General features: G+C 42.3%; 2 protein-coding genes across 3 annotated transcripts in view; both read left to right on the top strand.

The window, feature by feature from the left end:
- The window catches only part of C22H6orf163 (chromosome 22 C6orf163 homolog), a 14,091-nt gene extending 10,908 nt beyond the window's left edge, over positions 1-3,183 (top strand). Inside the window, exon 5 of the mRNA XM_021222436.2 lies at positions 2,685-3,183. Within this exon, the coding sequence (XP_021078095.1) occupies positions 2,685-3,117 (433 nt within the window). The 3' untranslated portion in view covers positions 3,118-3,183. The remainder of the gene's footprint in view (positions 1-2,684) is intronic.
- Positions 3,184-10,522: 7,339 nt separating this feature from the next.
- The window catches only part of Cfap206 (cilia and flagella associated protein 206), a 39,575-nt gene continuing 35,742 nt past the window's right edge, over positions 10,523-14,355 (top strand). The window contains exons 1-3 of one of the 2 annotated variants that reach the window (XM_029533394.1): positions 10,523-10,591; positions 11,696-11,808; positions 12,586-12,669. In XM_029533394.1, the coding sequence (XP_029389254.1) occupies positions 11,701-11,808; positions 12,586-12,669 (192 nt within the window). In that variant the 5' untranslated portion in view covers positions 10,523-10,591; positions 11,696-11,700. Of the gene's footprint in view, positions 10,611-11,695; positions 11,809-12,585; positions 12,670-14,355 lie in introns of both variants that reach the window. The other variant, XM_029533393.1, reaches the window with a different exon arrangement.

Here is a 14,355-nt window from a genome sequence, read left to right as displayed (position 1 = left end):
GATGGGGTAGTCTCTGGATAGTCCATCCTTTCATCTTAGCTCTAAATTTTGTCTCTGTATCTATATCCTTTCATGAGTATTTTGCTCCTTATTCTAAGGAGGAATGAAGTATCCACACGATGGTCATCCTTCTTGGTTTTCTTGTGTTTTGCAAAATGTATCTTGATTATTCTAAGTTTCTGGGCTAATAACCACTTATCAGTGAGTACATATCTAGTGACTTCTTTGGTGATTGGGTTATCTCACTAAGGACGCTATTAAAAACAATGAATTTATGAAGTTCTTGGGCAAATGGATGTATCAAGACAGCTTTCTGATCAAGGCCCAAAGTTTACTAAAGTCTGAGCTTATAAAGGAGGGAGGCCCATCCCCCGCCAATCCATTCTTGATGCCTGTCACCAGCCCGTAGGTCATCTGCTGGACATAACTGGTTTGGTTTGGCAAGTAGGTGTAAATTACTGGATTGCTTGATGTCCCTCAGCAGGTAGCAGTGTCTTGGAGAAGAGCAGGGCAGGTGACAGAATAGAGCCCGGTGGTCTCCTTCTCAGTGGCGGAGAGGTCTGAGGCAGCATGCTCAAGGCTGGGGGAGGCTACAGGTAGCTCAGGTAGCTAACGGTTAGCCTAGTGGATTGAGAGTTGCCAACACTTCTGGAAAGTCCTGTATCTTATTCTCAGTCATACTCCACCCCCCTTCTCAGTGCACGGTGATTCTTCTCAATACGGTGTTTCTCATTTTGTATCTCCAGTATCGAAAGGCTGAGAAGGAGCCATAAACACAATTCCATAAACACTTAAGGATCATTGTTTCCAGCCTAGTCCATGTACTGTTGTGGGTGTGTTAGTTCTTCATCTTTCCTTTGTAAACTAATAGCTGAACACATTAAAATATTGACTTTATGGAAATATATAGAGAAAAACACACAAGTTCTTAATAAATGCTTCTTGCACATTCTTTGTCCCCCACAACACTCTTCATATAACAAGGACTATATCCTTGATATATTCATACACATACACACATAGAGAGACATACATACACACACATCCAGACACACACACACATCCAGAAATAAACTCATTCTTGGACAAGAAGATGGTGTTATTTCTTTTTTTTCTCTTTCTCTAATGAGTGTTATTTTTTAATGACTTTTAATATGTAGGGTGTCACAATACGCTGAGATAACATGAAAAACAGCTTTGTTTGAAGCCATACATAAAAGAATTTTGCAAATGAATGTAAATCTATTCCAGTCTTTTCACCAAAGATTTTGTTTGGGAAAATGTTTTTCATAAAAGTATTTGTGTTAAGGTATAATTAATTTATTGTTATTTTGTATTGGCTGATAAATGTGTTTTGTAATTGTCTTTTAGCTACTAATTCTGTTAATGTCAATAGATGAAACTTATATATAAATTATGACTTTTGATTTCTCAGTAATTTTAAGTAAAAAGGGATTTTGGTTCTGTAATCAGAAACTTAGAGATAATTTATAATTATATAGCTCATATTAAGTCAAGGTGAAACATAAAGCTCGCCTACGAGTATAAAGTTTGCTTCCTTTATCCTAAAGATGAAGAACTAGGGTTTGGTGGCTTTGGCCTATGATCCCAGCCCCCAGCACTTAGGTGGATCAAGAGTTGGAGGTTAGGATCGGGGAGTTTCCTGTGAGATTTTGTTTCTAATAAGGTCAGAACCTATATCCAGAAAGCCTTACCCACATAGCTGCCTAACATGAGTCAAACAAGGGCAGCCATAGGAGTTCAAAGTAGACAGGAGGAAGCCCACGAAGTGTCCGCCTCCACTCTGAGAACTACAGGCAACCGAGGAAGGATGCGAACAGGAGAGAGTCCTCCCCACGGAGGACTACAGCGAGTGGTTATCCAGTACCAAATGGTCAGCCCAAACACACACAAGTAACAGTTTATATAGTGAGCAGGTTCTATTTGGGGATATACATACATATATGTATGTATGTATGTATGTATGTATTTATTTATTTATTTTTGTCTTTTTTGAGACAGGGTTTCTCTGTATAGCCCTGGCTGTCCTGGAACTCGCACTGTAGACCAGCCTGGCCTCGAACTCAGAAATCTGCCTGCCTCTGCCTCCCGAGTGCTGGGATTAAAGGTGTGCGCCACCACGCCCGGCCATGTATATTTAAATACGCGTATGCATGTAACAACAATGAACGAAAAGGACATAACTTGAAAGAGAGCAAGGAGTGGCAGAAAGAGAAGGGAGAGTTGATGTAATTTATATTATAATCTCAAAAGTAAAAAGGAGTTGGAGGTCAGCCTGAGTTACCCAGTCTGCTCAAAGTAACAGAAACCAAACATTAATGATACCGTCTCAGAGAAATAGAAATCAGCTGAATTGATATGAGGAAATGACTCTTTGTGGGTTTAGGACTCTAACCCGTCTATTAAAAAAAAATTTTTTTTTTTTAAGCACTCAGAATCTCCGTGATACCATTAGATATTACACTAGCGGTTTTGCCCCAGCCCACAGCAGAGAAGCTGAAGGGCACCCTCTGAGAACTATTTTTAAATCAATTATCGGTAGCTAATATAGTCTGAAAGCTCATGCATACCAGGGTAATGACTCTTCTGTGATTCATGGTCAAGTCACTGTGTTTTTTAGTGGCCAGTCGGTCTAACTGGTAAATGTGTACGATCTCTTGTAGCAAGGCCCTGGAGGAATTTGTAACCACTGGTGTAACCGTCATTAAAGACAAGAAAACTAGCCTGGACCAGCTGATCAAAGCGAAGGAGCATGAGATGACCGTCTACTACGGCATGGCTCAGAAGCAGAAGCAAGAAGAAGTACAAGAAGTGCTTCAAGAGGCAGAAAAAACACACCAGGCCACCCTTGACCATATGATGGGCAGACTGGTCAATACCCAGGGGGAGCTGCTGTCTGTGGCAAAGCAACTGGGAATCATGACAAACTGGAAAGATTTTCTGGAGGAGGAATTGCAGGAAACCAGGGCCGCGTTTCAGAAGTATATCAATTACACCTTCCCCGAGCTCTCCCCAGGACATGCCGACTTCATTATGCCGGAAAGAAAGAAAACACCTGCTATTCTTGCTCAGGAAACTGAACCGGGGACTGATTAGAGGTCATCGGCTGAAATGTCACCACAAAAGTTGGCGTTCTCGGATGAAATAAATGTACTCAAAACCAGTTGTTGATATGTGGTCAGAGTGCTGCCAGGCTGTAAGAATTTTCAACTGCCTTTTAAAATTATTATTACGGTTATAGTTATCTCTGTTTTTCTTTTCCCTTCTTTCTCTTCTTTCTTTCTCTTATCTTCCTTCCTTCCTTCCTTCCTTCCTTCCTTCCTTCCTTCCTTCCTTCCTTCCTTCCTCAAAGTAACGAAATCTTGTGTGGCATTTTTAGACATACTCATGTCCTGATATTCTTTGCCCTCTTCTCTCTCTCTCTCTCTCTCTCTCTCTCTCTCTCTCTCTCTCTCTCTCTCTCTCTCTGTTTTTCTGTACTGTGAATGTTTTCATGGAAAACTAAAATATTCCAAAGCATATTCCAAGGCAGGCTGAGGACCACCTCCACCTGCAGAGTGGAGACAAACTAATTGGGAAGGGAAAATGGTGTTTCGAGGCAATGGAAGCACACTCCTGTATCCTGCCTGACTCGCTTGTGCATCAGACCTGTAAGCACACTCACTCTTGTTACAGCTGGAAATAAGGAAAGAACATGTCATGAGCCGTAACCTGCAGAAGGGTGATTAGTGTTTGCTTAACAAAAAACATTAAGTTTCATCAACTAGATTGAGGTAAATTTTAAGTTCTTGGCCTTGCATATAAATAATTCAGAGAGGATTCACTTATATTTTCTTGTTGGGAAAGAAAATTGTCTATAGAAGTTAGGGATTAAGAGTCCTCTGTACCTGACCCTTGTGTCCTGTGACTCAAAAGCTCTGAACCAAGACGTCCAATAATCACTAAAATAAAAGCAAAAGAACATCCAAGCCTATAGCACTTTTCTAAGACTCTATCTACTAAAAACGAACATTTTTAATTTATGTTTTTAAATATATTTAGAATTTTATACATGAATACTGTATTATGGCATTTCTACCCCTTCCTCTTTCCCCTCCAGCCCCTTCTGTGTCCTACCACTCCCTCTCAAGTTCATGACTTCTTCTAGTGTTGCTTATATGCACATATGTTTAGGAATAACCATTTTGGATTAGATAACCTATCAGGACTCATTCCTCTACTGGCCACAGTTGACTGCCTGTGGCTCTTCACCTAGGGGTGGGAACCTTATGAAGTTGGCCTCTATCCATGTTGGCAATGGGTATGGTCTTGGCAGGTCTTATGCAGGTAGCTGAATTGTCGAGGGTTCATGGGAGTAACACCCACGCCCTGCCCAGAAGAAACCACCCCACAGCAATTGTCCTGGTCCTGGATCAGGACTACAACTGAATATTACTGAGCAACCCAAAATAAACTATCAAGCCACAAAACAATTTATTTTTGTCCTTTTGATTGTGAAGGATTATGTAAAAAAAAAAGAATTTAAAATTAGAATTTCATATCTGGAAATCATCCCTGAATATGTTACACGTGAAACAAATGTTTTATCCTGAAATGTATCTACCCAAGGGTTTATAATATCAAAGTTTGAGAACATGTCAAATAACCAGTAGCAGAGGACCACTTCAGCAAATTATAATACATATATTCAGTTACATGATATGTAAGAAGTAGGGTCCCTGTTAAGACATAAAGATGTCTGAGTCTTAAGGCTGGATGTAAAATAGGCTTGGAGCACCATGAAGGCAAAGCCTATTGTAGCCCTATTCTATAGTTTGCCTGCCCACTTATCTATAATTTATTTGTAGTTTATTGGTGTCTTATAGAAGAGGCTCTCATTCCATAGCCCAGGCTAGACCGTAAGTCACCAGCTGGCCTCAAACTTGTGGCAATAGTCCTGCTTCAGCTTCTTGAATGTTGACATAGGTATGAGCTACCTGCCCCCCCTCCTCTCGCCCCTCTTAGTGAAAAGTTTTAAAATCCCACCAAACAGTTCCTCCTAGTATAAAGAACCCACCGGGCCTTTGTCTTGAAGAAGTAGGAAATGATAAATGATAAATCATGATAAATGTTTAAGTGAAAGTGCATGAATCCACCTAGAGCTTCGCTTCCCTATTTACCTGCCCTCTGGGGCTCTCTCTATCTGACTCCTTGTGGGCTCCTCTTCTGGAGCGAACAAAAGTGTAAAGTGTTGCATCTCCCTAGGGGGAAAAAAAATCTCACAACACAAGATAAGAAAGTTTAACGGTCTGAGTGACAGATGAGAGTGAGAAGTGTGACGGAGAAGAGGCCAGGGATGTAGGCATACACCAAGCAGGGCAGGCCTTCTGTTAAATCAATGTTGGTTCATCCCAATGAAAGCGTGGAGGTGTTGATAGTGGAGGAAAAGATCAGCATCGTGGATGCAGAGCTGAAGTCCCAACCAGGCGTTCAGGTGACTTGCTCTTGTCTTCCTACTTGCAGTCTTTCCTGTTACCTTTCTATTGCTGTGACAGACACCATGCCCAAGACAGCTTAGGAAAGAGATCGTTTAACTAGGGGCTTTCTTACAGTTTTCAGGGGGTGAGTCCATCATCATGACGATGGAGAATCATGGTAGCAGGCAGGTAGGTATGGAACTTAAGTAGTAGCCAAGAGGCTACCGGGAATGTCATGAACTTTAGATACCTCAAAGCCCACTTCCATTGACACCAGGGCCACACCTCCCAATCCTTTCCAAACAGTTCCACCAACTATATATATATATATATATATATATATATATATATATATATAGTTTATATATATATATAAAATATTCAAATATATGAGCCTATTGTAGTCTTTCACATTCAAACCAAACTTACCAGAAAAGGGACAATTGAGTTGAAATAATTGGATGTAATCTTTGGCATGTTTTTCCAACCTCAAGTTAAAAGTCGAACGTTACTCTTAGAATTTTAGCAAAGATGAATTTATGCAGTACTTAATACCTAAGCAATATTCTCCTCTTTCTGCCAAGTCTGGCATGGCCTTGGTGGGAAGAATGACATGGTTCCCTGGGATATGGACCCCTGGGACATGGGCCTCCATGAGAATCAATGGCTGCCCTGGGTATAAGGCTTGTTGTATAATAATGTACATATTTTATGTTCTTCCTCCAAGGAATGTCCTACCTGTTAACATTAGTGATTTCATGATAATCTGAGACAGTGAGAGTTAGGGAGGCGAAGGTGTGGCTAATGTCTCAGCAAAATGTCACACACTGGGACCTTCAGGACAGCCCTTAAGGCTGTAGAAAAGAACTTTAAAAACACGAGTTTGAAAATATATAATTTCTCAACTATGCGAAAAAATATGGATGCAATATGAATTATATGAGGGGCTTCACTGGAATCTAAAGGAACAAAGGCAGCTGCATTAATGAGCCAGCTTGTCAGAAAGATACAAAGGCAGGCAGATTCCTGAGTTCAAAGTCAGCCAGGGTGTAGTAGAAATGGTACTTTCAGGGCGAGGTTCCACCCTGGTAGTTTTTCCTCTGTATTTAACAGAAGCAGGCTGATCTCTGGATTCTTTTGCAATGTTAAAATAAAATGTATGTTTGCTGTCTCTGAAGAGTTAAGCGGCTGGGGTCACTGGATGCTGACTCTTAGGATACTCAAAAGGAAGCCTAAAGTAAAGGACTGGGCTGATATGTAAAATAAAAGACTGGGCTTATGATCTGCAGGGGATGAGCTATCCAGAGAAGGTTTGTAGTAGGAGAGAACTGCATAGTAAGAGGGGGGGGAAGCGCTAGAAGAGGAACAGCTGTCATCCGGCTCTGGCCTCCTGATGTGTACACGTGGTTACAATCACCCACACACTTACATGCATGTACCAAATACACACAACACAAAAGAGCAGGGGTGTGGTGGGAGCATAGTCACATGTTCCACGTGTATAAACAAATACAAAAGGTCAAAGTTCACCGTAGGGCACTCCTCTGGCAGTGTCTATGCGGAAACTGTAACACAGTTAGTTCATCATAGGCAAGTGTTTTAGGGTTACCATTGCTGTGATGAAACACCATGGCCCAAGCAACCTTGGGAGAAAAGGGCTTATTTGGCTTATGCTTCCATATCATTGTTCATCCTGAAGCAGGACAGGAACCCTAACCGGCAGAAACATGGAGGAGCTAATGCAGAAAGCCATGGAGGAATGCTGCTTACTGGCTTGCTCCCCATGGATTGATTGCTCAGTCTGCTTTTTTATAGAACCCAGGACCACCAGCCCAGAGATGGCCACACCCACCATAGGCGTTGCCCATCTGATCAATCACTAATTAAGAAAATTCCCTAGAATCTTGCCTACACCCTGATCTTATGGAGGTGTTTGGTTCATTGAGGGTCCCTCCTCTCGGAGAATTTTAGCTCATGTCAAGTTGGCATAGAACTGTCTAGCGCAGCAAGTATCCAAACATTGCTGGCAGAGGATGCCAGGACTCTGCAGCTGAGAACCACTGCATCTGGTGCCTAGCAGCACACATTTCCCTGACCAGGGCCACAGACTTGAAACTGTACTTGGTTTATGAATCTGACATGTGATCACAATATATAATTCATGAGTTTGCTTCTTTTTTTTTTAATTTCCTTGTTTTCTTTTAATTTCTCTTATAATTCCTGGAAGAAAAGGAGCTAATGAGTTTGTAAGGTTTCAGTTCCTCCTCTTGATTTAGGCTGTGAGAAGCAGACCTCTTGTTTCCCCACTGATTGGTTGCTGCCATGGAGAGACAGGAAATGAAGTACTAATGGTTTTTATCGTTCATCTTAACCCTTAAGGGCAGTTTAAAATCACACACACACACACACACACACACACACACACACACACACAGAGTGCATTTTGAAGAATCCAATGAATGAACTGTAAAAGCTATGCTATTTTTGCTGGGTAGCAGCAGTGCATACTTTTAATCCCAGCGGTTGGGAGGCAGAGGCAGATGGATCTCTATGAATTTGTGGCCAGCCTGGTCTACAGAGTTTTAGGATCGCCAAGGTCACACAGAGAAACCTTGTCTCAGGAAAAAAAAAACAAAAAACCCAAAAAGCTATGCTATTTTCATGTCAGAAAATTCAACTATGTTCTTTCTTCTGCCTTTTCATAATAGTGCCTGTGCAAGTAACCTCTAAAGTGGAAATCTTGATAAGAAAGATGATTTTTAAATGACCCTGAGATCCTCCTGACCGGAAGCATCCTAGGAGAGGCTAGATGAAAGGCAGTTCCCTCTGCCTTGTTTATTCCTCTGTCATTGTTTCCCCCAAAGACTCTCCAATATCCAGCTTCTTTGCAAAGAAGAAAAGTTAAACTGGAAGAGAGAAGGCCAGATAGCAACAGCTCTGTGATGCTTGCCCTTTGGGACTCAGTGTGCAGCATATATTATTACCTCAATCATCACGCTTGTCCTAAAAAATACATCTAATTGCTCTTCAGCAGATGGCTAATAATGGAGAAGTGTAAAAAAAAAAAAAAAGCACAATTTATTCTTAAACTTTTAAAACTTCTGTGAAAATATAACTATTTTAATAGTTGTTAGTCCCAAAGCGTTATTAAATAAGGAGAATTCTATAACATTGCATCTTTACTTTTTATTATAAAATGTGTCATACAAAAAATGTAAAGCACGTGTACTGTGGAATAAACAACTGTAAAGTGAGTGCCCGCATAACCACTATCAAGGATTCCAGGATACTCTTCGGGGAACAGAACCAATAGATATTCCAAAGGGAATGAACAATGGCCATGTGCAGAGCAGAGACCTTACGACTCTTGTACTTCACCGTGAAGATAATTACTCAGATCCAAGGATCCATATCAAATAGCTTACAAGGAAGTGCCTGCAATTCCAACTCCAAAGGATCCAATGGCCTCTTCTGGCCTCCCCTTCCAGACACATGCACACACACCCAGTAAATAAATAAGTAAATACATAAATAAAATATTAAAATAACTAAAGACAGAAAAAAGAATGCCAGCTAAGCGTGAACCAGCGAGCAGACCACTAAGTGGCGTTTCTCCACGGCGGCATTTCTCTACAGCTTCCGCTCCACAGTCCTGCTGTAAGTTTCTGCTCTTTATTCAGTAAGTGATAAAGTGTTTCGTGGGAATGAAAGCCAACTAAACTCTTTCTTCCCTAAGTTGTTGTTGGTCATCATGTTTATACTACAGTAATGGAAAGCTACTATAACAGTTTGTTAGGATGCCGCAGTCATGAAAGGCACATGGTTAAAACGGTCCAAGAACAAATGCGGTAGAAGAAAGTAGGTTGTTTGTGATCACCACGAGTGTGTGGTCTCATGTGTGCTCCCCATAAATAACTAAATATAATAAAAAGTTTAAAAAAAGAAGTACATTACGCTCACCTGACAAACATTGAAAAGTTTTAAAAATTATTATTTTATTTTACATGTATGGGTGTTTTTGCCTGAGTGTATGTCTGCAGACCACTGACATGCCTGGTACTATGCAGAGGCCAGAAGGAGGAATTGGCCCTCTGGAACTGGAATTACAGACAGCTGTAAACCTCCATGTGGGTGCCGGGATTCAAACCCAGTCCTCTGGAAATCCAGTCAGTTCCCTTAACCTCTGAGCCACATCTCCAATTCTGCAACAAACATTTTCAGGTACCAAAAACACCATCATTGACCCAGCATGGTGGCACACGACCAGTGTTTGGAAGGCAGGTAGAACTCTGTGAATTCAAGACCAGCCTGGTCTACATGTTCAATTCCCCCTCTCTCAAGAAAACAAACAAAAATGATTATTCCCAATTCCAAATGCACAGGTTTCCTTACTTGCATCTTAGTGGTGGTGGGGGTAGATAGTTTCTTACTATACAGTGTAAGGTGTCTTAAAACTCTGCATTTTCCTGTCTTTGTATCCCAAGGGCTGGGACTTTGAGCCTACACTACCATACCTGGTGTGAAAAAAACTTCCTAAAAGTTTTACTATGGCCTTTTGGAACATCGGGATACAGACTTCCTTTCAGAAAGAGAACAGGAAAGCATTCTTTTGACAAAACTATAAACGTTGAATAGTAAGAACCCCAGGCTTTCTCATTCTCTTCAAATGATTTATTTTCCATGTTTTCACACTATCAACACGAACAATGTCTGCACATCAAACCTTTGTTTTAGAATTCATGTTTCATTGTCTTAAAACTGAGGTGAAGCGAAAGTGCCTTTGTCGCCTGGGACTTGAGTTCTTGTCTCTTGGGAGGCTGAGGGAGAACCCTACACCCCTCTTCTCAAGGTGCCATCCCAGAGGGCCCATCCCAGCCGCCCTTCCCGCTCTCCACTGTCCTCCCCGCCCTCTGGCCACACCCCATAGCCAGACCCCGCCCCAAGCCTCTGGCGTCGCGTTCGGTTTCCACGGTTACGCGACTGCCGCTTAGGCTCTGGGGCTGGCCGGGAGAGCCACGGCCCGGCCAAGCCCAGCGTCCAGGGAGCTCCAGGCCGTTAAGCCGCGGGTGTACCGGCGAGAAGACGGACATCGGACGGCTGCAGAACTAGTGCTGGTAGTCGGTCACCTCCAGGGTGGGTGGGCAGGCATCTCGCTCTGCGCAAGCGCGCAGGAAGGAGCGGGGGGGGGGGTCAACCTGGTTGTGTGGCTGTCAGGTCTGACGTCCCCACAGATAATGCTCGCTGATGGCTGGCATTGCTTGGCCAAGCTGCCAACTTTTCTAACCACAGTAGACTTTAAGTTCAAGAGTCTACTGAACAGCTCTCCTTTTTCAGATGAGCACGTTGGTTTCCAAGGAAGCGAGGTACTTGTCTGTCGAAGATGTGGTTGGACCTTTGATAGTCCAATTCTGCATTTCCCATCTCTCAGAGCACCCCTGGCTTTGTTTCCTTTTACCTGCACGTTCCCCTGGGTTGTTACTGACACTCAGGAAAATCGGGAGCCCTGACTTAAATACCGCTTTCCCCTAGTTTATAATAGATAAGAGTAACAGCTTGGAGTTCTTTTTTTAGAGGTTCATAGCTCTCACGTTTTCATTATTTACTTTTTATGTTTTTGTTAGAGTCCGTAATCCCAAGGATGGAATAATCCGAGAAAAAAATTCTTACAGTTATAAAATTGTGTTACAGTTGTGAAAGATCCGTTAGTGAATGTATTGATAAGCACTTTCTTTTACAAGCTGTAGTCTTGCTGCCTACACGGGGACTTGTTTTCTTTTCTCTTATTTTGCCCAAATTATGCTAAGCTTTTATTTATTTATTTATCTATCTATTTGTAATTTTTTTTTTTGAGACTGGGTCTCACTACACAGCCCTGGCTCACTCACTATGCAGACCAGGATACACTCATAGAGATCTATCTACATCTGCCTCCCGAGTGCTGGGATTTAACACATGTGCCACTATCCCTAACTAATTTTTTTTAAATGTCACAATATATATTTTTGAGAGTGGCATGATTTAAATTCGGGGAAAATCCCAGTTACGCTCTGTCATTAGAGTCATTTAAAATGGAAAAAAAAAATCCCAGGAGGAAACAAGATTATAATTAAATAGTAATAACTCAGTAGACAGTGTGGATATTCCAGATCTAATAATGGAATCTAACCAGGAAAAGTGCACAAATGAAATTACTAAAAGAAAATTATTGCTTCATTTAGCCACAATGCCTCCCACTCAAGCAGAAAGTGTTATAAAGAATATCATACGAGAAATAGGACAAGAATGTGCAGCCCATGGAGAGATCGCTTCGGAGACGGTGGTTGCTTTTATGGTAAGATCAATTAGTTTTGCAAGTCATTGTGTTATAAACAAATTTTAAACTGTGATACGAGGTGTTTTGTTTTGTTTTGTTTTCCTTTAAAATTCTTGGTAGCGGGGCTGGAGAGATGTCTCAGTGGTTAAGAGCACTGACTGCTATTCTAGAGGTCCTGAGTTTAATTCCCAGCAACCACATGGTGGCTCACAACCATCTGTAATGGGATACATGCTCTCTTCTGGTATGTCTGAAGACAGCTACAGTGTTCTCATATAAGTAAAATAAATAAATCTTTAAAAAAAAATCTTGGGCACTTTCCTGCTGCTTTTTATTTGAAAACATTGAGATCGTCAGATGACTTTGTGAAAGGCATTGTTTCAAAGTCTGCAGATCGTCTTACAGCTTTAGTGACTGATTTAGGAGATTCTGTGACCCTTAGAAACCTCAGTAATATTCTGTTTTTAACCTGTCTTTTTGTTCAAATGCTTGTCTTAAAAGTTACTCCTTGCTTTGGTTTCCGTGTTGTTCTTTGGTTAACAACACATAAGGAGAACAGGAGATACAGTTACCTGCTCTAAAACGGCAACTGTTGCTTTCAGCCTCTTTGCCACATTTTTTTTTTTCTAGCCCATATTCAAGTTTGATGTTGTTTTCTGTCTCCAGCCTATAAGGAAAGCAGCAAAGAGGGAGAGGGATGAGAAAACTAGCTGAACATCCAGGAAATTGGTTAAAAAACAGAGATGAAGTAACTTCATGATACGAGTAAAACGAGTTGGTGTGCTCTCTTTGTAGGTGAAAGCTGTCGTCCTGGACCCCAGCAATGGCTTTAACATGGACAGGACCCTCATCAAGAGTGACGTGCAGAAACTTGTAAAGGTGACTAACAGGCCTCGTGTGTGAGATTATCTGTTTTCAATTTTAACACAGAACACTGTGTTTTCCACCATTTCTTCAGCGACGTTATAAAGAGACACAGATGGTAGCGTAAATAAGCGAGGGGTTGTTTTCTCATAGAGCAGTGTCTGGAGGTACCTAGATTGTTGCTGGCCTCCTGGGCTCCCACCCTTGGCTTTTGTCACGTCAGAGAGTCACCCTCCCCCCCCCCCATGGAAGAAGGGGAAAGACAAAAGGCAGAATAGTCATTCCAGTCAGATCCTCTCAGAAAGTGACAACTGTCACCTTTTTAAAAATTTAATTTTATTTGTAATTCATTTTTTACATTCCACATGCCATTCTCCACCCCTCCCCATCCACCCTCCGACTGCTCCACATGCCACAACTCTTCCCACCCCACCCCATCCCACGTGGATGCCCCCACCTCCCACCCTACCTGACCTCTAAACTCCCTGGGGCCTCCAGTCTCTTGAGGGTTAGGTGCATCATCTCTGAATGAACACAGACCCAGAAGTCCTCTACTGTATGTGTGTTAGGGACCTTATATCAGATGGTGAATGCTGTCTGTTTGGTGGTCCAGTGTTTGAAAGATCTCGGGGGTCCAGATTAATTAAGACTGCTGGTCCTCCTACAGGATCACCCTTCTCCTCAACTTCTTTCAGCCTTCCCTAATTCAACAACAGGGGTCAGCAACTTCTGTCCATTGGTTGTGTGCAAATATCTGCATCTGACTCTTTCAGCTGCTTGTTAGGTCTTTNGGAGGGCAGTCATGCTAGGTCCCTTTTTGTTAGCACTCCATAGCCTCAGTAATAGTGTCAGGCCTTGGGACCTCCCCTTGAACTGGATCCCACTTTGGGTCTGTCGCTGGACCTTCTTTTCCTCAGGCTCCTCTTCATTTCCATCCCTGTAATTCTTTCAGACAGGAAGAATTATGAGTCAGAGATGTGACAATGGGATGGCAACCCCATCCCTCACTTGATGCCCTGTCTTCCTGCTGGAGGTGGGCTCTATAAGTTCCCTCTATAAGAGTCTCCCACCTCCCAGGTCTCTGGTACATTCTGGGGGGGGGGGTCCCCCAACCTCCTATTTCCAGAGGTTACCTGTTTCCATTCTTTCTGCTGGTTCTAAGGGCTTCAGTCCTTTCCCCCCACCCAGTATCAGATCAGGTTCCCCCTTACCCCCCCCCACTGCCCACCACCCTGTCCACATTTCCTCCCAAGTCCCTCCCTCCCTCCCTCCTCACTTGTGATTGCCTTCCTCTCCCTCCCAAGTGGGACGGAGGCATCCTCACTTGGGCCCTTCAGCTTGTTGAGCCTTTTGAATTCTGTGGACTGTATCTTGTGTATTCTGCATGGATTTTTCTTTTTTCTTCTTCCTTTCTTTTCTTTTCTTTTCTTTTTTCTTTTTGGCTAATATCCACTTAAATGGTGCTGGTCTAACTGGCTGTCAGTATGTAGAAGAATGAAAATAAACCCATATTTGTCACCTTGTACAAAGCTCAAGTCCAAGTGGATCAAGGACCTCAATATAAAACCAGATACACTGAATCGAATAAAAGAGAAAGTGGGAAAGAGCCTTGAACTCATTGGCACAGGGGGAAATTTTCTAAACAGAACTCTAATGGCTCATGCTCTAAGATCAAGAACTGATAAATGGAGCCGGGCGTGG

This window comes from Mus pahari, chromosome 22 (assembly GCF_900095145.1).
Source record: "Mus pahari chromosome 22, PAHARI_EIJ_v1.1, whole genome shotgun sequence".
In the NCBI taxonomy this organism is placed as follows: Eukaryota; Metazoa; Chordata; class Mammalia; order Rodentia; family Muridae; genus Mus; species Mus pahari.
This window is presented reverse-complemented; position numbering and strand designations above follow the sequence as displayed.